Source organism: Lutra lutra, chromosome 6 (assembly GCF_902655055.1).
Source record: "Lutra lutra chromosome 6, mLutLut1.2, whole genome shotgun sequence".
Classification (NCBI taxonomy): domain Eukaryota; kingdom Metazoa; phylum Chordata; class Mammalia; order Carnivora; family Mustelidae; genus Lutra; species Lutra lutra.
Window position 1 is genome coordinate 29,834,602 of NC_062283.1, and position 24,536 is coordinate 29,859,137.

The window sequence follows — 24,536 nt, forward strand, 5'->3', positions numbered from 1 at the left end:
ACAGAAATCACAAGTAAGCAGAGAGGCAGGCAGAGAGAGAGGAGGAAGCAGGCTCCCCGCTGAGCAGAAAGCCCGACATGGGGCTCGAACCCAGGACCTGGGATCATGACCTGAGCCGAAGGCAGCGGCCCAACCCACTGAGCCACCCAGGCGCCCCTTACTACTGCTTTTTTTTTTTTTTTTTTTTTTTTTTTTTTTTTTAAAGATTTTATTTATTTATTTGACAGACAGAGATCACAAGTAGGCAGAGAGGCAGGCAGAGAGAGAGGAAGGGAAGCAGGCTCCCTGCTGAGCAGAGAGCCCGATGCGGGACTTGATCCCAGGACCCTGAGATCATGACCTGAGCTGAAGGCAGCGGCTTAACCCACTGAGCCACCCAGGCGCCCTACTACTGCTTTTTAAAACGTTTAAAGGTTTTATTTGAGAGAACACAAGCAGGGGCACCTGGATGGCTCAGTGGCTTAAGCCTCTGCCTTCAGCTCAGGTCATGATCTCAGGGTCCTGGGATTGAGCCCCACATCAGGCTCTCTGCTTAGCAAGGAGCCTGCTTACTCCTCTTTCTTTCTTTCTTTCTTTTTTTTTTTAAGATTTTATTTATTTGTCAGAGAGAGAGGGAGAGAGAGCGAGCACAGGCAGACAGAATGGCAGGCAGAGGCAGAGGGAGAAACAGGCTCCCGCTGAGCAAGGAGCCCGATGCGGGACTCGATCCCAGGACGCTGGGACCATGACCTGAGCCGAAGGCAGCTGCTTAACCAACTGAGCCACCCAGGCGTCCCCTTACTCCTCTTTCTTGAGAGAACACAACAAGCAGGGAGGAGGGGGAGGGAGAAGCAGACCCCCAGCTAAGCAGGGAGCTTGATGCAGGGCCCAAAAGGCAGACACTTAACCAACTGAGCCACCAAGTGTGCCCCTGTTACTACTTTTTAAAGGAATCTCTATCCCCAATGTGGGGCTCGAACTCACAACCCAGAGATCAAAAGTGACACATTGTACCAACTAAGCCAGCCAGGTGCCCCTCTGGCCTATTTTTAAACCTCTGGCAAAACATGCAGAAGCTTGCATACACCATAACTTGAGTTTTTGTAAACCACATACCTGTGTCACCAGTCCTCGAGTCAGTATAAAGGCCTTTATCAGCACCCAAGGCTGCCTTTGTGCACCCTCCCAGGCAGGTCTCCCAACTCAGCGGTAGCCACTGTCCTGAGTTGTAGCTGCTTAGAGGAATTCTGTCTGCTTGATACACATGGCATCCTATGGCATATATTTTCACTTACACATTTTGTCCAAATGTTAACAGAGCTCCATGGTCCCTTTAATGGTCTGTGCTCTGGTAGGAAGCACCGATATCAATATGTATTGTCAGGGAGCAGTTGGAGGTCCAAAAATAGGTCAAACCTGTGTGCACTCGCCGCGGTCTGGGCCCACTTTTCTCCACACCTCTGATTTTGGTGTAAAAGTCTAGGTTTATACAGCTCTAGCAAGGCAAAGAGGAAGTCTCAGAGGCTGAGGAACGCGAGGCCCAAAATTCTGTAGTAACTTCACAGTCCTTGAAGAAGGAAGCTGAGCCTGGGATAAGGCCAGGACTCCACGAGACCTAGAAACTCTTCCACTGAAGGCTTCCCCCACCCCGCCCCAGGCCTGGGCCTCTCACAGCTCCACTCCACCAGCACCCTCTTCCCCCTGTGAACCTCCCTTCCGGTTCTCACACAGCTCTGGATTTGACCCCACTGCCAAGGATGCCCCCTGCCCTTTCAGCCATCCCTGCAGGAGCACTTCCAGTTCCTCTTCACCTTTTTGTGCCTAGAGGTGAATCCAAGATATGGAGTCTGGGCAGGAGCAGAGCTCAGCAGAGCTGGGAGCCCCTTACCCGCCCCCACAGGGGGGAAGTCAGGCAGGATCTCAGCCTCCCTCAGCCTCCACCATGACCAGAAGAGACAGACAGGCCGTATAGTTTGCACACCAATTTATTTGGAACACCTGGGGACTTGAGGTGAGAGAAGGGGCAAAGCCAGGCAAAGAAGCAGCTGAGAGGTGGGAGAAGAGAGGAGAAAAGTCAGACCTTGAGGACTTAAAAACAAAACTCAGAGACTTCTGGAGAGGGAGCCCAGGGGAGGGACAGAGTGGGAATAGGAGTGTTGAAGGGTGTCAACCAAGAGGAAGATAGGGCTGGGATCCTATTGAGGGAGGCCAGGAGGGCTGGTAGAAGGAACTGGAAGTTGTTCTGGCTGTGCCAGCCAGCTGGAAATCAGGAAGATGAAAGGCTGGGAGGATTTTATTCTAAAATTCTCTGCAGAAATTCTAAGGAATATAGAAGACTCTGTTCTGGGGGTTATTGCAGAACTCCCGGAAGCAGCATCGAGAAAATATCCAGAAGCCAAACACTGGAGAAGAGCGGGTATATGAACAATCACTCATCTGCTCCTTGCGGCGGCAGTCACTCACCATGATGTCAGAACCACTGTCTGGGGAAGGATGGCAGCAACCAGTGATACATAGATCCCAGGTCCCAGGCACACCCCCCAAACCCCTCCATCCCCTCACTCCATATGGACTTAGCATCACTGCCCCCACACCCTTCCCTGGATCCCCAAAAGGGAACAATTCCTGAAACTGGCCAGGGGCAGGGATGGCAGGGGGAGTTACCAGCTATGGGTTCTGTGGAAGGTTGGTGGGAAAGAACCACTCAAAATATAGTAATGGTTGGAGGGGGCTGAGCTGGGTCTTGCTCCAGGGGAACCAGCACTTTGGCTGGGACCATATAAGAAAAAATTGGGAGAGGCATCTCTTTGATATGCTTGAGTACTCTGATATTGGACCATATCTATTTTTATTTTTTTTTTAAGATTTATTTATTTGACAGAGAGAAATCACAAGTAGGCAGAGAGGCAGGCAGAGAGAGAGGAGGAAGCAGGCTCCCCGCTGAGCAGAAAGCCCGATGCGGGGCTCGAACCCAGGACCTGGGATCATGACCTGAGCCGAAGGCAGCGGCTTAACCCACTGAGCCACCCAGGCGCCCCGGACCATATCCATTATTTTTAAAAAGTGTAATAAAAAGACTTGAATTTGAATTTGAAAGTAATCTCGTGTAGTGGTTAAGAGCACCATTTCTGGAATCACCACAAACTGACTCAGCTTCTAGGAGACTTGGGCAAAGAATTGACTTTTCTGTGCCTCTGTTTCCTCATCTGTAAAATGGGGTGGGGTGTAGTAATAACAGTACGTATCTCAGAGGGTTGTGCTTGCACATAATATGTGTTTTGTGTTTTAAAAAGGGTAAGGGAGGGGCCCCCAGGTGAAAGTGGGGGGAAGGAGGAAAAGAAGGAAGGAAAGAAAAAGGGAGAGCAGAAAGAAAAGTGTGAAGGATTGTGTGGAAAAGCAGGCATGAGGAACGGAATATAGACAATTGTCAGCAAATTGAAAATGAGGTGAAGCTGTCCAGAGGGCCATTTGACATGACAGTTTGGCCTAACATTCAAACTGAGGAGGAATCCGAGCAAATCCTCTGGGAAGAGTGAAGTGGGAAGACAGCTAAGGCCCAAACTTTGGTGAGCATGAACCTTAAGGGTCAAGGAGAATAAGGCAAGACCCAGGGAAAGAGACCAGGAAGAAGCAGTGGACAAGGCAGAGAGGTCTGCAGGAACTGTGGCTCACAGGCAGGGAGAAGGCAGTCTGAGGACAGACTGGGGGATTTGGTGATCACAGGGGTCCCCTACAAGGCTGGGTGCTGTAAGGAAGGCAGAATCCGGGCAATGGCAGGCTGAGGGAACAGGAGCATGGAAGTGGAGACCGAGAATGGCTCTGAAGGTAAGGAAAGAGACCAGGATGGGGAGCAGTGTCTAGAGGTTGCAGGAACCCAACATGGGGTGCAGCTAAGAGATGCATTTCGGGAATGGGCTGAGCCGAAGACAAGCAGCTCACTGTTCTTTATGAGGAGGGTCATGCAGCTGCTGCCAGGCGGGGCGAGGCAGATGTCAGACCCCAGAAGGCATCCCAACTCCTTGGTCTCCAAGAGGCATCGATAGCAGCGCAGGTATTTGGGGAGCTGAACCGAATCAGGATCAAAATCACCTAGAACACAGAGAAACACTGACTCCAAACCTACCTCATTTCCTGGTTGGTCAACCCCCTCCCCACCTCCCCATCTCAGAAAACCATAAGAACTCCATTTCTTGAAAACCATCTGAATTAATTCTCTATCAGAGGCCTTAAAGTCCTTGTTAAAATCTCCATTCTCTGCTCTTACACCTCCTGAAATAAGGAACTTATTAAGGAATTCATTCACTCGCTAACGTGTGCCCAGCACTCTGCAAGTTTCTAAGTTCAAAGGATGGGCAGGGGCCCCTCATTCCAGCTTTGGGGAGTTCAGTGAGGACAGTTCTTCCTCTGGGACTTGGTTTTACAGTCCCCCACCACTATGGACTTGCTTTTGAATATGCTTCCTTAAATCTGTAATGTTCAGAGGTGAACAGGAGACTGTATCATCACAGGATAGGAGGAGTCTGTGTTTTGTGTAGACAGACGTCAAGCAGCCCACCACCACATTCTCTGTTTGGTGGTCTTTTCACTCATATTAAACGCTGTCACCAAAGCCCTCCCCAACCACGAGGATATACAGCTCCCTCTTCCTCTGAACCCTGGCCCAGACCACACGTTAATGAGTCCCCACACCCATGAGGAATGTACTAAGGAGCACTTAGTGTGAGGCAGATACTGAACAAATACTTTGAATCCTATTTCTACATAGGTGGTGTTTTGCAGCCAAGTGAGGAGATTATCAGGCTGGAATGAGGTTTGTTCTATTCTGGGGATCCTAGTTCTGTCATTTAGCATGTTCCAGGGACCCTCCTTATTTTGCACTGCCCCAGATTTAAACGGCATCACTTCAGTGTCTCCATTCAGGTCACTGCTGTTTAGACGGCCCTGGGGTAAAAACTAGAAATCTCCCTCAGAGTGAATATCAGTCTATTGCCAGTCCCTAGGCATTATTCCATCAAGCCAATCCATCCCACCTTTCGTCCTGCCGGGTTTACCCGAGCATCCTGGACAGATGTACCCATACACCTGCTATCTGTGAGTTTCTCCACTCAGCACAGACCAGGAGACCCTTCTGACCCCTTAGAGCCACTTACCAAACACCAAGCTCATCATGACCAGCGCTGTTAAAAGGACCATGTGTAGGACTTGGGGGATGCTGTGGAGGCCCAGGGACCCCATACTCCAGCGACCTGCAGGGCCTGTCATAAGATGCATGACTGCCCACCAGCCTCCAGTTGGGGCTTATATTGGTGGAAGAGAAATTGGCCAAGAGGAAGGGAACACCCATTTGGGGTGGAAATCAGTGCCAGGATAGCCAGAGAGACAGAGTGTCCTCACCCATGACCCCACTAAGGCCTAATATTCTACCTTGGGGACAGGACCCTGGCAAGAGGAAATGAGAGGGAAACTTTCATATTTAATCTACAGAAGTTTATTCAAAGTAACAGATGTTGGGGATACAACATGGCACAAAATCCCTGCCCTCACAGTCTAGTGGGGGAGGCAACAAGGAATAATTGGGGGTGGGGAGGGAGACGAGTGCTTCCCAGGAGCGCCTGGGCAGTCAAAGGCACTGACCAAAGGATCAACAAGATCAGATTTCTCTTTGTAAAAGATTGCCAAGGCGAGGAAACCAGTTAGGAAGCTATTCCTGAGTCCAGTCACAAGATGGCGGTATGGTCTAGCAGAAGAGAGGCAGGAGACGGTATGACTGAATCTGACCAACGTTTAGGAGAAAGACTGGACAGATCTGGAGTTAGACTGAATAAGGAAAGAGGAAAAGTGGGGGGCGGTAAGCTTGCACAAGGAGGTGATTGGTGATTACCGCTTTCCAAGATGGAGAAAAAGGGGAACGGTAAGAAATCCCAAAGCGAGGACATCTGGGTCCCCAGGGACCTATTCAGTCCAGTGGCCTCTGTGGGGGTTCCGGGTGGCCAGCACCTTTCCTTACGCCCCCCTTCCTCTGCCCGCCTAAGCTCAGCTGCAGGTCAGTGGTTCTGATCTCCGGCGCCCACGGGATCCGACGCCATACCCTCGCTCTCCGAGCTTGATTGCACCTCAGGGCTCCCAGGAGGATGCGGGGGCCGCCCCCAGCCCAAGTTCCGTTCTCGGCGGGGAACGGCTGGGAAGAAAACCTGGGAGAGCCGTGCCCGCGTGGGACCCAGACATTCACCCCTGACAACCAGAGGACTACGCGGCTTCCCCGGAAGGCGGCGCTGCCCGGCCACCAACCCTCCCAGCGAGGCTACTCAGCAACCAATCAGCGGCGGTGGGCGTCTCAGGCGCCCCGCCCACCTCCTCTGCTGGGGCAAGGGGCGGGGGCGTGGCCTGCTTGGCTCGAAGTGTTGGCGGACTCAGATTGCTGCTTTCGAGGTCGGTCTAAGAGACCTGGGGTTGTCACTTTTTTTTTTTTTTTTAAGATTTTATTTATTTGTCAGAGTGAGCACAGGCAGACAGTGTGGCCGGCAGAGGCAGATGGAGAAGCAGGCTCCCGCTGAGCAAGGAGCCCGATGTGGAACTCGATCCCAGGACGCTGGGATCATGACCTGAGCCGAAGGCAGCGGCTTAACCAACTGAGCCACCCAGGCGTCCCTAGGGTTTTCACTTTATTATTATTATTATTATTATTATTATTATTATTTCAAAAAGATTTTATCCATTTTTCAGAGAGAGCGTACAGGCAGGGGGAGCAGCAGAAAGAGGGAGAAGTAGGCTCCCCGCTATGAGCAAGGATCCGGAGATCACGACCCGAGCCAGAGGCAGACACTTAACCAGCAGAGCCACCCAGGCGCCCCTTGGGGTTTTTACTTTAAGTGTGGGTGGGCTATGGGAAGAGCTGGTCGTACAGAGCGGATCGCCTGCTCCAGCTTCGGGTCTGGAGGTTTGGGGTGCGGCCCTGCCGGAGGGCTCCCTGCTTAAAGTCCCGGACCTTCCAAAAATCATCCGTCCTCGGGGTGCTGACGGGGAAGATGGGAAGAAATGGACGGAGACTCGCGCCAAGAAGACGAATGGGAAAGAAGAATCACGAAAGGAAAGCGCACGCCGCCCTGCTCCCAAGAGCCTTGGGATGAATGAAAAAAGAAAAACGTGTTATTGAAAAAGAGTAATGAAGTTGGGGGGGGGGGGCGCCAGGCACCAGCCGAAATGTCTGTTGAAGGAACGACAAAGTGGTAGAAGAGAATCAGAGAGCGGGGGCTACTCTTGAAGCGAAGGGGACAAAAGGGCGTCCTCGAAACCCCTCTCTCGAATATAACCGTAGCGACAAGTCCAAGCACTAGGGAGTTATGGGTAGCTAAGGCTGGGCTCCCTGAAGGAGTCCGGGAAGACTCGCTGGGGACTAGAAGACCGCAGTCGGTGCGCTCTGCGGGAGGCAACACACCCAGGCTGGGCTGGGTGGGGCTGGAAAAGGTGTTGTTCGGGAAGGGCGTGGCCTCAGCGCCCGCAAAGCTGCCCTGTTTCATATTGTTACTCCCCAGTGTAAGCGACAGGGCGCGGCCAGTGCGCTGGCACAGCCTCGTGAGTTCGTTGCCACGGTGACGGGCTCCAAGGAGGTTCTCCAGGGTGAAGAGGCGGGGCGCTGCTGTAGTCGCCATAGTGACAGCAGCGAAGGGCGGTATTTGCGCTGAGTTCCCCTCCCTCGGGACGAGGGATTCCTAGGGGTAAGCCGCCGGGTGAGAAATAAAGGAGATGGGGCCTGAGGACAGAATGCGGTCGTCGGGGGAATGGGGCGGGGCCAGCAAGGGACGGGGCTGGGGATGATTGGGCTGGCCGAGAGCCAAGTTCTGTTAGCGGAAAGGCTAGACCAGGCGGTCTGGAGAGGAACCGGGGAAGCGATCTTAAACCCAAATATAAATAAATGAAAAAAAAAAAAAAAAAAAAAAAAAAAAGAATGACTCGGTTCCTCCCTCAGGAAGTTGGGATAGCTTGTTGAGTGGCTGGATGATGAATGAATGGATAGGTACCTGGCCCTCACTCACTTGTGACAGCCAGGAAGGAAACACCTGACCCTCCTGGGGAAGTGGAGCAAATCTTCACCCCAAACACGGAGCCCAGAGCTGACCCCTTCAGCTCACGCTGAAAGCAGTGCAGGGCGAGCCTGCATCTGTAAGATAGGGGGAAATGAGGGATGGCTTAGCCCAGGGACCCCCTCTCCTTCCCAGGTTTCCTGCTCAGGTGCTAATTCTTTGTCTCAGCCTCCATCCTCTCACCAAATGTGCCCAGCTCCTCGGGGATGCCTGGCCATCCGGGCCTTACCTGATGCCCAGTAGGGCAAGGTCTAGAGCCCCCAGCAGATGAGGGATCTGCATCTCAGCTGTTCTGAGACCGCCGGAACCCTGCTATATAGGGTGAGGGGTGAACAGGGAGCTGGTCCCAACCCCGGTGGGTGGTTATTCTGAAAACGGACAGCTGATGTGAGCTTTACCAACCGGGAAGTAATCTAAGGAGGTAGACTAAAGCCCCTGCCTGTGTGAGAGGTGTCCAGAATTCAAATGTTAAACCTAACCCTTGCTATCCACTTCAGATATCCAAGGGCTCCTCATGACATCCACTGTTCTTTATAGTATGTCCAGGAAGAAGGGGGGAGGGGGAAGTGGTGATAGAGGCAGGTCAACAGAGTCCCTAGTTGCCATGGCCAAGAAGGGGGAGTCCTTTGCCTCCAGGGTGGGAAGGTGGGCCTAGGTACCCCCTATTTGCATTCAAGGAGGTTGTTAATTTAGCTGAACAGACTTGTTTTCCAGGGGATTAACTGTATTCATAGATGAGGGAGGGTGAGGTTCAGAACCTGGCAACTGGGCCTACAGCTGCTTGCTCCACACCTCCCACCGTGTTTGCCCCCTGGGACAGGACAGTGGAGCAGAGCGCCGGCATCAATTCTCTAGTGTTTGCTCAAAGTGGTGAAGCTGTGGCCACTTCCTCTCTTTTAACCCCAAATACCAGGTGTCCTATCACCTGATGTCTCAGAGATCACCCTTCCAGTGGAGACTCAGTATGCTCCTGTCCCAGAGACTGCAGAAGGACCTTCATGCCCCGGAGCCCAGGAGACACTGAAATTAGTCAGCGGCCATCCAGGACAAAACTTTATTGCTTGCCCATGTTAATTAAGCTTGTTCAAAACAGTGGCCAAGGTGGTAAATCTGGGGGAGTGTCATCTAGAAAAGAGGTTCCCAAAGAAGGAAGTGGCCAGGGAACCTACTGATGGGTGGGAGAAGGACTTACTCTGTTCCATGAAATACAAGGATTGGAAATAGGACAGAAGTTAGAGGAAACCAATTTCCTCAGGTTCAAACTAAGGATTTTCTTTTAATAGCTGTCTGGAACGGTGAAATGTGGCTCTAGGAGAACATGAGCCCTTGGAGCTCTGGCCTCTGTCCCTGACAGGCCCTGTTGTTGAAGGAGACTTAATGACACAGTGAGGAGGTATACAGGGTTTGCTGCTTAAGACGTGAGGAGTGGGCTGTTCCTCACTCCTCATGGGAATAGCAAGATCTTTGCAAGAAACACTGGGGGTACTGATGGTGAAGCCATGCGGGTTGAATCTGGAAATCCATAGAAGATCCCTGAGTAGGGGAAATCAGGTACTAGAACCCTTTGTAGGCGACAAAGCCGTGAGGTCCCGGGGAGGCTGCAGGGTTACGCAGGACGGACTGGGGCGCCGGCAGGGGAGGCTGTACGTGATGATACTACTAGACCAGCAAACGGGGAGGCTTGGGGACCCACCGTATGAGGACAGTTCAGGTTGGGGGCTGAAGGCCTGGGGGAACAGCAGGGATGGGAAGGGTTAAATAGGCTGGATGGGGTTGGGTTCCCCAAAACCCAGCTGTTTGGGGCTTCAGCCCCAGGCTCCTGGACATTCAGGAAGTCAAACACTTAACCCAACTGTAGAAAAAATACCTTTTTATTAATTATTAGGAATAATTCATTCATCGAATGCTGGGTGCGTGTCGGGCAAGGTTAGGTACCGCCGGATGGATGAGGGGAAACGTGCAAGAGGGCAGTGAGAAGGGGGACAGTCCCCCACTTTCCACAAACTATAAACAGCAACATGAACACAGAGAATCACAAGTAAGAGGCTCCTTCCTCATGTCTCCTCCTGTCCCACTCTTTCAGAACGAGTCCCACTGTGGCCGCTAGAGGTGCCAGGGCATCTGGAAGTTCTGTGCCGGGAGCGGGGTGCAATGGGTGGCCTCAAAGTTGTACAGATGCTTCTGAGCCTGAAGAAAGAGGGCAGGACAGGTGGGGTGCAGAACACTGCAGTGAGCAGCAGCCACCAAACATCTCCACGGCCCGTGAAACCACCACCCACTCTCTACAAGCTGCCACTTCCAGTGCTGTCCCCAAGCCCTACACGTGTCCCCTGACCATTCGGGCACCCCCTTCCTTCGCCACCCCTTAGCTCACCAGAAACAAGGCCAGCTGCTGCCTTCCGTCTGCATCCATGTCCTCCCCTGCAGAGAAGAGGCGCTCACACAGGGTCCATACATCCGGGTATTCATCCCCTTCCTGGACTCTTCCTGACACCCTCTCCTGCCCCAGGACACCCTTACCCACACTCCAGGGGAAGTCAGGCCCATGTTCTGCCTGGTAGGAGCGGAGGACGGACAGGCACCAGTCCTCTTCCACCTCCCAACGGCTGTAAATGGAGGCTGCTCAGGGAGAGAGAGGAGTGCCAGTCAGTGCCTGGCCTTGCCATGTCCCCACCCAAAGGCCTCACAGCATCTGCATGCACCTTCCTCCAGCTGTGAGGAGGCCTCCAGCCACTGCCTCACCACTCGAAGACCCTCCTCTGCCATCACACGGGGATACCTACAGAGGGAGCATGGGGATGGGAAGTCAGGACCCAGTTCCCTTCACTCCTCACCCCAAGCCCTCCTCCCCCGCTCCCCACTGTGCCGTGTCAGTACACACACCCCTGGCTCACCGGTACTGCAGGAGCTTCAGCAGGAGGTCATTGCCTCGGTTGGACATGATGTCCTCAGGAACCCTGGGGGTGGGAAGAATGGACACTGAAGAGGCTAGAGTTTGGGGAGGGAGGGTTTGGACACCTTCCAGGGGCAGAGGTGGGAAGGGCAACTTCCTAGTTCCATCTGGGATCCAGGAGGGGAGAGGCTCCCCGGCACTCACGTGGTAGTGATGATCTCATCCTTGGTTCTGCGGATCAGCAGCACGGGGCCCTGGTACCTTCAGAGGAGATCGTTGTGGGGGAGAGAGTGCTCAGAGGGAGATGGTAACACCCGGCCACTGCCCACCCCCCACCCCCAAAGGGCTGCCTTCTCATCCCCCACTATAGAGGGCCCCATGGGCTAGCCCATCACCCAAGGATGAGAAAATATTAAAGAATGGGCCCCATTGCCCAAAGTCTGGCCTTACTGGGAGATCTGCTCGAATACCAAGCAGAGCCTGTACAGGGGGGAGGCGGGGAAGGATGTTGCTGGCCGGCCCTCTCTCACCTGCACAGCTGTTCTGCATTGTTCAGATTGAGGTGCTGCCTCACTGTCCTGGTCACCAGGCCCCCTGGAGTGGGATAAAAGTGAAGGGATGACAGAGACAAAGCCCTTGTCCAACACAAAAGTCCCCAGTGCTCACAGAGAAAACTGAGGCCCCAGACAGGGGAGTCCTCCTGCTTCTCAATAGTGGGGTGACCCACTCCCCACCCACAGCAAAAGGATCCATCTCCAGTTAGAATGAAGCTCCCAGTACCAGCCCACCCCCTCCCTGGAAGGGCAGGCCTGGGAGTTGTACTCACTCCAGCTATCTGGCATGACCTTCAAGGCCAAGGGCACTAGGTCATCAAAGGAGGCATCCAGGATCACAGCACTAATGTCTGGGTAGGACATGGCTGCCCACGTGGCTGGTACCAGGATAGGAAAGAAGGGTGAGGACTGAGAGGCTCCTGCCCACCACCCTATCCCTGTCCCACTGACCCTACAGGCTGACACCATCCTCCCTATTAGGTTAGCCCAAGGTCTCCCTTAACCCCTCACGTCACTTGGCCAGGGCACTCTCCAGAGAAGATCGAGAGAGAACATCAAAGTGCACTGAAGAAGATGTGCAGAGCAAAGATTCACTTCCCTGATGTGCTCCCTGCCCAGGACCCTGGTCTACTTCTTTTAATAATGGGCAAAAGAGGGTACCTAGGTGGCTCAGTCGGTTAGGCATCTGACTCTTGGTTTTGGCTTGGATCATGATCTTGGGGTGGGGAGACTGAGCCCTGTGTCAGGCTCCATGCTTGGCAGGGAGTCTGCCTGGAATTCTCTCTATCCCTCTGCCTCTGCCCCTCCCCCTTACTCTCTCTCTCTCTCTCTCTCTCAAACAAAATCTTTAAAAATAAATAAGTAAGTAAATAAAGTAATGGGCATAAGAGTGGAAGGAAATGTGAATGTATACAAACAGGATACCTTCTTCCAGACCCACACAGATATCCCACCTCCATCCTCTCCTCCCTTAAGCCTCGACCCCATTGCCAGGCCCCCCATGCATTTCCCTACCTCTCCTTGGGGTGGGGTAGGGGTGGCACAAATTGGGAGGAGGGGGGCAGGAGGTAGGCTGGTACCAGTGAAGCCGCCGATGGACCAGGCATAGATGATGATGTCCTGGGGCTGGAAGCCCAGGCGGTGGATGGCAAACTGGACCACCACATCCATGGCGTTGGCCTCATTCTGAGGAAATGGCACCCCCTGCAGGAGGAAGGGCAAAGACTGGAGTGAGTCAGCACCAAAGGCCACCTGGGTCACTGGCAAGCTCCCAAAATGGACTTTTCTAGCAGCTCCGCTGCAACAGACAGGGAGGGTGCAGAAGAAAAGGCTGGTGGGAAGGGCTACACTCTCCAGAAACCAGCCTGCCTGCCTCTTCCCACTGTGGGAGGAGGAGTCTGGCTCCCTGCCCTTGGCACCCAGGTGACAGGTGAGTGGGAGCTCCCCTACCAGAAACAGCCACTCCTTTTCCTAACTCTAGTGGCTGACCAGGGGGAGAGAGACTGTAATTCAGGAAAAGAAAGGGATTTCAGAGAGGGTCTCACCGTGCTTCCAGCAAAGCCTGGATGGTTCCAGCCCAGAACTGAATATCCAGCTGCAAAGATGGAGGGGGAGGGGCTAGGAGTTCATGGCCCACACCTCCCCCAAACCCCTCCAGCCCTGGGGGAAAGAGCAACCGAACCCTGGAGCTCTAAACACCCTCAAACTCAGAGGCAAGTAACTCCAGCCTTCCCAGAATGGGGAGATGACACCAGAGGTTCTGAGGCAGCAGAAGGGAGAGGTAACGTGATGGTGTGGTGGGGACAGAACGAAGGCCATCCTGTTAGGAACACAGCCCAAGGGGAGGGATGTATGGTTAGCAAAGGGGGAGTACACTTTCCCCCAGATGTGAGTTTTAAACCTCACTGGGAACACACGATCTGGCGCAGGGAGGTTCTATCAGTGTGGGAAGGTGGGGCCGTTCCATTCCAAAGGACAGGGACAAAGAGAGCCGAGCCACGGGCCTACCTTCCAGAGGTGTAGAAATGCAGCCCACCTCATAGAAGCCCGCGTTCCCCTCACAGCAGATCACCTGTGGAGGGAGGCAGGAAGGAGGGCTGGGAAGGAGCCAAGTTGGGATAGAAAATGCCCCATGTGGTAGGATGTGGGAAGAGGAAAGGGCCTGTTCTCTTCAAGGGGAATGGAAATTTCTCAACCCACAAGGTATCTAAGAAGAAAAGCAAAGCGGATGCAAAGGCTTAGCAAACTGAGCCCTCAGAGGAAGAGGAAGTACTAATCACCCAGCACAGTGTCCACTTCTCCTTGGAAGACCAGCAGAGGGCCAGCCCTCAGAAATGGGTAGGGATACTTTTTTTCCTTTCTGGCTTTTGAGTCTATTTTTTCCCATGACACTTTGTCTTGTGTGGTATGCCAACTGCTTTCCATCTCTGGGCTCCAGACACAGAGTCAGATAAACTCATTCCACGGTGCCCCATGCCAAAGCCCAGAGATGACGGGGCTCGCGTGGACTCGCGTGGACAGCACTGGGGAGAGCCAGGACCAGAAGCCAGCTCCCTAGACTGTTGGCTCAGGGCTCCTCCCAGGGCTGCTTCATGGAGGTAGGCCACTTGGGAGGCCAGGCTGCCCGGGTTCAAATCCCAGCTCTCTCACTTACTGTGTGATCTGGGAAAATTATCCTGGGCCTTAGTTTCATCATCTATAAAATAGGTTGACATAAAAAATTAGTTTCTCGGGGCGCCTGGGTGGCTCAGTGGGTTAAGCCGCTGCCTTCGGCTCAGGTCATGATCTCAGAGTCCTGGGATCGAGCCCCGCATCGGGCTCTCTGCTCAGCAGGGAGCCTGCTTCCTCCTCTCTCTCTGTCTGCCTCTCTGCCTGCTTGTGATCTCTCTGTCAAATAAATAAATAAAATCCTTAAAAAAAAAAAAATTAGTTTCTCTTCCACAGGGTTGTAGAAATGCTGCCTAAGTGGTGACCGTTACAAGATTACTTTTTGGTCCTTGAATGTCAACTCCTCCTTGCTCCATTTTGTTATGGCAGGGTTTTCCAAGAGAAGAGGTCTTGAGGGTGGGGCTGGGAGACAGGGATTATTCCAGCTGTCTTTCCTCGGAGCTTCTGGAGGCCTGAGATCCCCAGAACCTCTGCTGCCCCCCACAACTGCCTCTGGGCTCCCTGCTCCCTCTCACCAGCTTCTGTCCCTGGGGCTCTGCTGTCCCCCGCCGGTCCACAAACATGGTGTCAATCTCGTTGCCATCACAGGCCAGCAGCTTCGCCCGGCGCCCATTACACTGAGTGAGGAAGACATGAGGGGCGGGAGGTGACATCCTTGGTTGGGGGAGGAGAATTGGGGCACGGGGGCGGGGGTGCCTCACCTCTTCCACCAGCCGGGCCTGGCCCTGCAGCAACATGGGCATGAGGGCCTTCTGGAGCAGGTACACAGAGCCGGGGTACAGCATTCGGCGCCCCAGGGTGTGTGCCACCAAGTAGCTGTGGGGAACACAGGGGTTAGCCGACCTTTGAGCTCAGGAGGGCCCAGGGCCCATCCCAGCCCTAGCACACCCAGAGACCCTGGGTCCCGCTTCACCCTTGAACTTCAGTTTTGTTTTCTTGACCCTTATGTGTTTGTGTTCCTCCTTAAGGATTTAATGAAATATTGTATGTACCAAGCTGATGTTTTTCAAACTTTTTTACTACAACCTTTATAAGGGGCACATTTTATTTGTGGCCCAGTACACACATCTGTTACATATACTAAAAATGTAGGAGATGATACTTTCTATATATGGTAAGTAAAAGCAAAGTTATTACTAATTACGATTCTGTTAATGTGTAATTACTACTGAGGGGGCCTCGGTGGTGCAGTTGGTTAAATGTCCAACTCTTGGTTTCGGCTCAGGTCATGATCTCTGGGTTGGGGCTCAGCGTGAGTCTGCTTAAGATTCTCTCTCCCTCTGCTCCTCCTGCACTCCACCCCTTACTGTGGGCGTGCATCTGGCTCTCTCTCTCTTAAATAAATAAATCTTAAAAATGAAACTTATTAAAAGTCCCCAGTTAAATAATACTTTAAAAACAATGATAGCTATAATTCACTCAATTGATTTCAAGATTCCTGAATGGGTCAAGATCCATCGTCTGGATTTTGTTTTAAGATGTGTTTACTTAGGGGCGCCTGGGTGGCTCAGTGGGTTAAGGCTCTGCCTTCAGTTCAGGTCATGATTTCAGGGTCCTGGGATCGAGCCCCGCATCAGGCTCTCTGCTCAGCAGGGAGCGTGCTTCCCCCCACACCCCTCTAACTGCCTCTCTGAATGCTTGTAATCTCTGTCAAATAAATAAATAAATAAAATCTTTATTAAAAAAAGATTTACTTGTTTGAGAGAGAGAGAGTGTGTGTATACATGAGCAGGGGGAGGGACAGGGGGAGAAGGAGAGGAAAGTAAACTCCCCAGGGGGCACAGCACTAGAGGTGGGCCAATCCCAAGACTCTGAGATCATGACCTTGGTCAAAATCAAGAGTTGGACGCCCAACCGACTGAGCCACCCAGGCGCCCCAAGATCCATTGTTTGAAAGACACCAAACCAGACTGCAGACTCCATGGGGGCAGAGACCTGACTGTTCCATTTACTGAGATGTGCCCTCTATCTGCCATGTGGCCGGTGGCCAGAGCCTGACACAGAGTAGGGGCTAAAAATATTTACTGAACCAATGGGCTACTTTCAACACATAGGTAGGTGCTGTTCCTAAAAAAGGCAATTAACCATTTCCAGTTAATCCTGAAATAGGATTTGTCCCCAGAAAAACACTGTACCACTCCATCCAGCATCCCCTCAAAGCTGCAAATCTGGTTTTCCCCTCTGACAAGGGGGCACACTGTCCACACTGACCGCTAAACCCTCCCGCTTCCTTGGTATCCCAGAACTTGCCTCCAGGCCCCAGCAACAGAAAATCCCCACAGCATCTGCACCACGGCAAGGTACCTATACTTACTACTGTGACACTACAGCTATGACTTACTTGGGCTTTGCCATGCGCGCTCAGGGCCCCACACAAGGTGGAAGCCCTTGTGAACAGGTTACCCTACCAAATCTCACCAATCTCGAGAGGTGGACTATTTACAGATGCAGAAACTAGCTCGCTTAAGGTAGAATAGCCAAGGTGCAGAGGGTCTAGGACAAGGACACAGCTGCCACCAGACCCTGCTCCGGCTAGGGCTATGTGTCTCCACCGCACCCCCAACCTCATTCTTCCCTCCCAGCCTCATTAAAAGTGCTTTTGTAGGGCACCTGGCTGGCTCAGTTGGTAGAACATGTCACTCTTGTGCTCAGGGTCCTGAGTTCAAGGCCCATGTTGGGTGCAGAGCTTACTTAAATTGAAAAAATAACAAAATGAAAGAGCTTTTGTCATCAGACAGAATCGTGTTACTATCCTAATCCTTCATTCACCTTCATCCCAAACCTTCTTTGAGACTCTGGACCTCTCTGAGCCTCTTTTCTTCACATACAAATCGAGATTAGAAACTACCACAAACAGCTCGAGGCCCAGTAAATGACATCGAGAGCACCCAGTCCTGGACTGAACTGGAGCACCCAGTCCTGGAGTCCTCACTCCACATCCCCTCCACCCCAGTGGGCCTCTCTCCCTGTTGCTTCCCACCTGGTGATCTGACAAGGCAGCTTCTTGACCCGGTTGAGGAGAGTGTCTGCTGTCCCCCGGTGCAGGGGCTCCAGGCGAAGCAGGGCCACACCCTGGCGGGAAGGGCCCCCTCGAGACTCTTTCCTGAGGATGGAAAGATGCAGGGGAGGATGGGGTCAGGAGCAGCAAGCTGGACATCTGAGGTCCAGAGGGCAGGGATCTAGGAACGAGGAGATGGCACTGGAGAGCAGACCCTGGGGTCCCAAATGGGGCTGGAGGTGTGGGACAGGACAGAGCAGGGAGGGAATGAAAGAACTGGGACCTCACCGGCTGCTGGGCTCTTCCCAGTGGAAGTCGACTGGCCAGCTCTTAAAGTCAAAGTTGTAGTTGGCGAGCTGCCTCTGTGGTGGGCAGGGAGAGAAAGAGGAGGGGGAGGAAAAGGGCGACTAAGAGGGCAGGCTTACCTACCCAACCTCATCTCACCCTCATCAACCACAAGACTCGCCCCTGCACATCAGGGGAGGGGGAGACAAGTCAACATCCCCACACACCGACCCAGTTCACAGAAGGTAAGCTCTGTCATGGCCTGAAAAATCAGGCAAGAGAGGAGGCTCTATCCTTTCTCAAGACTGGTCTGGCTGCTTCCAGAAGAGAAACTTAATAGTCTTTGCTTTTCCAAAATTTAAGACTGACCCACACCCAGAACGGGTGGCTAGAGATGCTGGTGCTTCTGAAGGAGGAAGTGTGGGTGTGGGGGGTCTGTTGGCTGGACATGTCCTCTCCCCCACTGGGTCTTTACCTGATGCTTTCCTGGAGGCTGGGTGACAGGGAAGAAGGGAAGTCATGCCTACGGTGCTTCCTTTGCATTGGGACCACCTCTATAATGAGGCCCTCTCCGACAGTTCCATCCTCATGGCCACCTCCCTTCCTTCAACTTCTGCAACCAGGGGCTGGTGAGGCCACCCAGACCATCTACGCCTCTGGTCATCCCACTCAGTCTGCCCACATGCTTTTTGAGGGTGGCAGAAGCTGTGTCTTCTATTCTGCTGTACTCCCTCCCTCATCCCCAGAGTGCCCAGTGCTCTATTTTAAGAGCTGTTTTTTAATTTTCCATCACAGAAATTTTTTGACATTTTCAAAAATAACTTGACTAAGAAGGAACAATAGAAACACTGTATGAAAATGTAAATGGCAAAAAAAACAAAATGAAGAAAAGCAAATTTCAGGCAGACTCTGCTCAGACCTGCAGGCAAATCCAGACCCAGCCACTTCCTTTGTTCCGTGACTCTGCTGGTGACTGAACCTCTTTGTCTATTTCCTCAGAGGTATAATAATACCACCTAATGTGGTTGTTGTGAGGCCTGGGAAGGATGTATGCAAAATGCCTCAGACGGCGGCGTGCCAGGACATCATTCCGTAGCTCCGTAAATGACAGTGTGGAGCATGATGACGGTGGTCACAGCTGTTTGATCCCAGGAACCCCTTTGTAACAGGAAAGAGCTTTATAGGGCCCCAAAGCCCCTTCTGAAAGATAATCACACTCCAGCACCAGCTGGGCTGGCCCGACTCCAAGGACACTGTGCCCTAGCTTTTCTCCCTCTTGGCACCACGCTGTGCTTCCAGGCACAAGAGTGGACATACCTGTCCATCTTGTCCCATCTCTGAACCAAACTAGCATGGTGTTCAATGCACATGGCCAAAATTAACACCATTTACCGAACTGAGCTGCTGTGACAGAGAGAAGACCCCCTTCTAAGAAACACTGCGGAACACTCCATTAGGACTGGTGGGGAGGAAGATTCCTTGGGTGGATAGTTCACTTGCACAGGGTGGGAGGGGATACAGAGATGGGCAAGCGAAAACCCAGTGTGGTCTGTGGCAAAACCCACCTTCTGCCCCGGGCAGAAGCTGGTGCCCAGTGCTCCAGGGAGGCAGCTGAGGAAGCAGCTGCCAGGGAACCCAGACGTCTGGCACCTCTCACCTTGTTTTCTGCAGACTGGTTCCTATGTGTTGCCTCCAAGATGGTGATGAACTGCCTGTACTGGGGGTTGGTCCAGCGGCCGATGCCTGGGAGAGAGAGGACAGGAAACAGCGTTAGGAAAAGTGGAAGAGCAAGCTGAGTAAGTTTCGGGAAGAAGCTTGGAGATGGGCAAGGAGAAGGCCCTGGAAAGAGAAGTGGGAGGAAAAGGAACAGATGGCCCAGAGTCTGGGGAAACAGGAGAGTCGAGCTGACCCCCTTCCTTTGTATATAGCTTTAATGTTCCCCTCCCACCCAGCTTCTTCAGTTTGTTTCTTGATAGGCTACCGATGCTCCACCCTCCAGAATGTTCACCTTCCCAGTCTTACCACAGCAACATGCAAGCTTACTTTTCACCCCGGTGAGCACGGAGTTTCTCTTCTCCCTGCCAGCGTTCTCCGCTGCCTGCTTTCCCTCTCTTTTCTGTACAGTCTAACTCCCTGCCATCTGGCTTCCTGGCTCCTGCTCTAGCCCCACAATCACTTCCTCACTGAATGTTGAGTCCCCTTTCTCTGTCCCTGCTCTCTTCCAACTGTGCCTCTCAGCACTCTTCCTATTCCTCGAGACTCCTTCCTCCTCCACTTCCTGGGTCCATCTTTGCCACCTTCTGATATCCAGACTGCTCCTCCCAGCCTCCCTTCCACTTCCCTCTCTGAAACAAGAGCCATCCTCAATGCTCAGCTCTTTCCTCTCTTCACCTGGCCCTTTGGCGGTCATATCTGCTCTCCCTTCACTGCCAAGGAATCTGAAGCCCTGACTTCTCTGCTTTCACTGACCTGACAGGTGTCATGGGCCAGGCACCAATGATATGGGAGGCACCGGAAATGAGACACACAGGTTCCAGCACTGAGAGCTGGGGCTTTGGTTGGGGGTGGGGTAGGACTGGAGAAAGATGGTAAGCAAGTAAACAAGAACATTTCAGAGAGGGGTAAGTGCTACCAAGAAAATAAAACCAGAATGAACCAGAATGCTATTATCATCAGGGGTAGAGGCCCCATATGATATGCAGAACAAAGCTAGGTGCAGAATGGTTTGTCCAGGATGATGCCAGTTGTGCCAAAAATGTAAAATGAACAAAAGAAGGGCTATAGGGGTGCCTGGGTGGCTCAGTGGATTAAAGCCTCTGTCTTTGGGTCAGGTCATGATCCCAGGGTCCTGGGACTGAGCCCCACATCAGGCTCTCCGCTCAGCAGGGAGCCTGCTTCCCTTCCTCTCTCTCTGCCTACCTCTCTGCCTACTTGTGATCTCTGTCAAATAAATAAATAAAACCTTTAAAAAAAAAAAAGAAGGGCTATATACTGTTTTTAGTTACCGTATTTCATAGATTCTAAAACATCTATTTCCTTTCACATTTGAAAACTGAATCGAAATGCATTTTACAATTCATAACAGCTTAGATTTGATAAAGTGAGGTCTATCTCTCATAAAAGTATAAAAATGTGGACCAGGAAAGAAACCCCGCCAAATGGCAATGGTGACTTCTGGGGAAAGAGGAACACAGAACTGGGGAAGATTCCAATGGGAATGCCAGCTCGGAATGCAAAGCTTCAGTATTTTATTGACCAAAGGTACCTGAAACAGTATCACAGAACATAAGCATTTCAGTTCTCTATGATATTGGGGCACCTGGGTGGCTCAGCCGGTTAAGTATCTGCCTTTGGCTCAGGTCATGATCCCAGGGTCCTGGGATCGAACCCCATGTCAGGCTCCACTTCTCTCTCTCCCTCTGCGCCTACCCCCTGCTTGTGTTTGCTTTCTCTCTCTGTCAAATAAATAAAATCTTTTAAAAAATTATTATTATAGTGTTATTATAGTATTATTGTGTTCTCTGAGCTCTTCTGTATTTAATTTTTGTGCCCAAATTAAAAAATAAATAAAATTTAAATGTAGGACAAAACCGAGGAGTGGTAGCTACTTTTAGATCGGGAGGTCAGGGAAGGACTCTCTGAGGAGGGAGCCCAACCTGGTGGAGATCGGGAGGCAGAACGCTGCAGGCAGAAGGTCCTCACCCCTGTCTGGGCCCAACTGCAGCCATCCAGCTCCTGACCCGCCATTCCCTCTCCAAGCATCCCCTCGCCCAGTATTTGTCATGTGCACCTGCCAAGGGGCAATGATTTGGATCATCTCTCCACTATTAAATTGTGAGATATAACTACGTTTATACAACACACATTCAGTTTAAAAAAAAAAAAAAAGCAAAGCAAACATTTATGTGACCACCACCTGAGACAAGGAAGAGAACAAAGTCACATCCCTCCAAGAGGCCTCCCTGTCTTGTTCCCTCCCTCTCCCAGGTAATCACTCTCCTGATTCTCAAGATAACCATGCCTGTGTTTTGCCACTTATATATGCATCCTTTTTGAAATTCACGTAAGTGGAAATACACTGCATATATTATCTGTAATGCTGAATGCTTTTTGCATTCAACATGACAATTTTGAGACTCAACTGTTACTAAGTGTAGCTTAAATCTGTTCACTTGCATTGCTCTGTTGTGTTCTGTTGTAGAACTAGAACCCTCTAAAGTATTTATCCATCCTACTATTTGTGGCCATGGACTTGTTTCCAGTTTCGGATTATTACAAACATATATGTGGATATGTGCAGAATTATTGTAGGCTATATGCATCTTTTCCAGAAAATACCAAAGTTTTCTGCCAATTAGTTTGGCAAAGTTTCTTGCCAATTACTTACAACCAAATCCTTTAAGGAAAAGATCATGTCTTCACCATTCCCAATTATTCCCCCTCAGCACCCAGCAAAAAATTATATTTGCAAAAGCTATATAATAAATATTTACCCAGTGAAGGAGAGATCCAAACCAGGCTCCCTCTGGACCTACCTCGGAGACAGGCCACGCCTGCCAAGAGTAGTAGTAACGTCCCAGCATAGTGAGAAAACGGCACCACTTTGGACAAGCTCAAGTAACCTAGGAGGGGAGAGGCATTATGTGAGAAGTTTTCCCCACTGCCCCTTGGCATCTCTTCCCAGGTCAGCCCCCACCTCCACCCCATACCCTCTCTTTGGGACAGCCATGCCCTTGGAGGAAGAAGATGCCTGATGGAAGAGGGAAGCCAAGCCATCCTCACGGGTCCCCTTTCATCTTTGGGGGGGTTGGCTCATTTGCCAACAACCTGCCCACCACCTTTGAAACCACACTGACCTTTCCTGTATAAGTAGAAGAAGGCGAAGGGAGAGGAGTAGTAAGAGATGGACCAGAAGACTGAAGCCTGCAGCAGAGAGACAGGGACAAGCAATCAATACACACACACAGGTTTGCCGTTTCCAGGCCTAGGCTCTGAGCAAAGTGGATAACCTGAGGGAGATCATATCAAGGACCTATTCTGTGCGTAACACAGTAGGTGCTTAATATTTGTTGAAAGGCAACATATCAGAGCATAACAGAGGCTGGGGAGATTAGATATAGGTTCCCTTTTCTTCCTCCTGTCTCCAGACATAATTTCACCACATTTAAAGGCCAGTTTCTTTTTCTGCTCAAGTTAACCAAGCCTTTTCAATCAGCCCTGCTCAGGACAGTGCCTGGCCTGGTCCCCACGAGATGCACAAACGTCACCATAGGAACTCTGCCAGAGAAAACAGCTGTCTTTGCAGCCAAGAGGTTAGTTGCCAGGGAGGACAGGTCACTGGGGACCACAGGACTCAGAACCTGCAGACGGTCCCAAGAGTAAACACATTTTCCTCAGGGCTCAGACTGCCCCACAGAAAGCAGTGCACACACCAAAGGGGAATGCCAAGTATGTGTGCTTGAGAGCGCGTCCACACGTATGTTGGAGAGGTCGGCTGCAGAGCCCAGAGCATCCCCCCCACCCCCCCAGGGGCGCTGCCTTCCCCCAGGCTGGGGAGGAGAAAGTTCGGGAAGGCAACTGGATGGGAAAAGATGCAGTAGTCCCAGACGTCAGGGCAGACAGACATACCAGTGCCAGAATGCTGTCAGCATGCTTCTCCAGGGCACGGGGTTGGTAGTACGTATCCTGCCAAAACAGACAGCCGAGTCAAGGACCATGTCCATTGACAAGTCCTTCCTCCTCCCTTTGAGAGCCCAGACGTGTGTCCCCTGGTTCTAGCCTCCAAAGTAATCCCTCCTGGGACATCCCTGGCTCCCAAAGAAGCCGTTCTTCCCAACCCCCACTCTAAACCCGATTTCCTACCTCAGACCATGAGAACATAGGGGCCTGGACTTTCGAGCAAAAGTGACAGCCTCACTGGACATTTCGTGATCCTTTTCCACAACCCAGTTTCAAATGGGTTGTGGGCATGTGCATATGGGGACAGGAGTTAGAGAAGAAAGGAGAGACACTGTGACAACTTGAAGAGGGAAAGAAGATCAGAAGTAACAGTGGGGTGATTAAGGAAGAGAATGTGGCTGAGGGCGGGCAGCTGTGGAGGGCAATAAACAGAGTCTGAGACTACCAATGAAAAGGTAAAGAACATGTAGGGGCACAGTCTACCACCACCCCCAGCTTTCACGGATGCGATGACCCTAGGGCCTCCAAGATAGGGTGGGCGGTTGAGTGGGGGGGGGCAGCGGATACGTATGTAGAAATCATCTTGAAATTCAAGGCCAGGGTGGAAGGAAGATAAAACAGAACTGGGGAGGGCACCGAGGCAGAAGAAATAGAGAGTCTGATGGCAAAATCATCCAGCTCTCGAATCCGCGCAGGGTCTCTTCCAGGACTTAAGAGTCAACTGGGACCAGCACGAACCACGAAAGACAGGGTGGGGGGCCGCGAGAGGAAAAAGCAAGGAATGGCAGTCAGAATGAGAAAGCGGTGGCAAACGGCGATAAAGGAGGCAGCCGGTCCGCAGGCGTGACTTTAACCCAGGAAGTACAAAGAGCACTTTGCAGACAACTGGCTTGACAAGGAGGCTCCCCCGATTTCCAATAATGGGCGCTGCTGGGGAGCAAAGGCCGCAAAGGGGTTTGGGCCGTACCATGTTTTTGACCAGGGGAGAACTCGACTCACCCAGGAGCTGGAAGGGGGGGTAGTGACTGAAGTTGGAGTCTCGGGGACGCTGGACGGGGCCCTTTCTGAGTCCCTTTCCCGGTAGATTTTGTAGAGCCGGGGGCCCAGGACGCAGCTCAGCAGCTTCGCCATGGCCCCCGCTCCGGCCGCTGCTCTCCCAGCAGCAGGTCCCCTTGCTGGCCCCGCCCTTTCCCGGCCTCTAAGGTATTGCGTGCCCTTGACGTCAGCACGTACCGGCTCCGCCTCGAGCCCTGGGGAGACATTTTCCGCGCTCCTTGGGACGGTTTTCGTGCAGATGGACCTACGGATAGAGCAATGGTCAGAAATTAGTTGGAGGCATTTGGAACGCGGAGAGTTAGAACGTATCAGGCGTAGTTAAGTTCCCCCCCGCCTTTTTAAAA

At 52.1% G+C, this 24,536-nt stretch overlaps 2 protein-coding genes across 2 annotated transcripts; both read right to left on the reverse strand.

The window, feature by feature from the left end:
- Positions 1 to 2,298: 2,298 nt before the first annotated feature.
- LY6G5C (lymphocyte antigen 6 family member G5C) lies at positions 2,299 to 5,250 on the reverse strand. The gene is made up of 4 exons (XM_047731969.1): positions 5,123 to 5,250; positions 4,585 to 4,634; positions 3,919 to 4,068; positions 2,299 to 2,462 (listed from the first exon to the last, which is right to left on the reverse strand). Exons 1-4 carry the CDS (start codon positions 5,248 to 5,250, stop codon positions 2,299 to 2,301), a joined length of 492 nt encoding a protein of 163 aa, XP_047587925.1.
- Positions 5,251 to 9,913: 4,663 nt separating this feature from the next.
- On the reverse strand, positions 9,914 to 24,340 carry ABHD16A (abhydrolase domain containing 16A, phospholipase). The gene is made up of 20 exons (XM_047734582.1): positions 24,136 to 24,340; positions 23,086 to 23,142; positions 22,314 to 22,380; positions 21,993 to 22,079; positions 19,115 to 19,200; positions 17,461 to 17,534; positions 17,155 to 17,277; positions 14,876 to 14,990; positions 14,690 to 14,791; positions 13,515 to 13,578; positions 13,052 to 13,101; positions 12,587 to 12,710; positions 11,780 to 11,884; positions 11,484 to 11,547; positions 11,158 to 11,214; positions 10,955 to 11,017; positions 10,763 to 10,839; positions 10,581 to 10,679; positions 10,435 to 10,481; positions 9,914 to 10,247 (listed from the first exon to the last, which is right to left on the reverse strand). The coding sequence occupies exons 1-20, from the start codon at positions 24,265 to 24,267 to the stop codon at positions 10,164 to 10,166; spliced, it is 1,677 nt and encodes a 558-aa protein (XP_047590538.1). The 5' UTR covers positions 24,268 to 24,340; the 3' UTR covers positions 9,914 to 10,163.
- Between the last annotated feature and the right edge of the window lie 196 nt (positions 24,341 to 24,536).

Bases quoted from the DNA above. Each gene is read 5' to 3' on its own strand.
- LY6G5C (XM_047731969.1), bottom strand. From the start codon at position 5,250: ATGCATCTTATGACAGGCCCTGCAGGTCGCTGGAGTATGGGGTCCCTG. The intron at 4,635-5,122 runs GCTCTAAGGGGT...GGTCTGGGCCAG, and splicing joins AGCTTGGTGTTTGGTAAGTG to GGTTCAGAGGAAGAGGGAGC. The intron at 2,463-3,918 runs GTGAGCTGCTTG...ATCCTTCCCCAG, and splicing joins GACCCTCCTCATAAAGAACA to ACAGTGGTTCTGACATCATG.
- ABHD16A (XM_047734582.1), bottom strand. From the start codon at position 24,267: ATGGCGAAGCTGCTGAGCTGCGTCCTGGGCCCCCGGCTCTACAAAATC. The intron at 17,278-17,460 runs GTGAGGTCCCAG...TTCCATCCTCAG, and splicing joins TGGGAAGAGCCCAGCAGCCG to GAAAGAGTCTCGAGGGGGCC. The intron at 10,840-10,954 runs GTGAGCCAGGGG...CTCCCTCTGTAG, and splicing joins CTGAAGCTCCTGCAGTACCG to GTATCCCCGTGTGATGGCAG.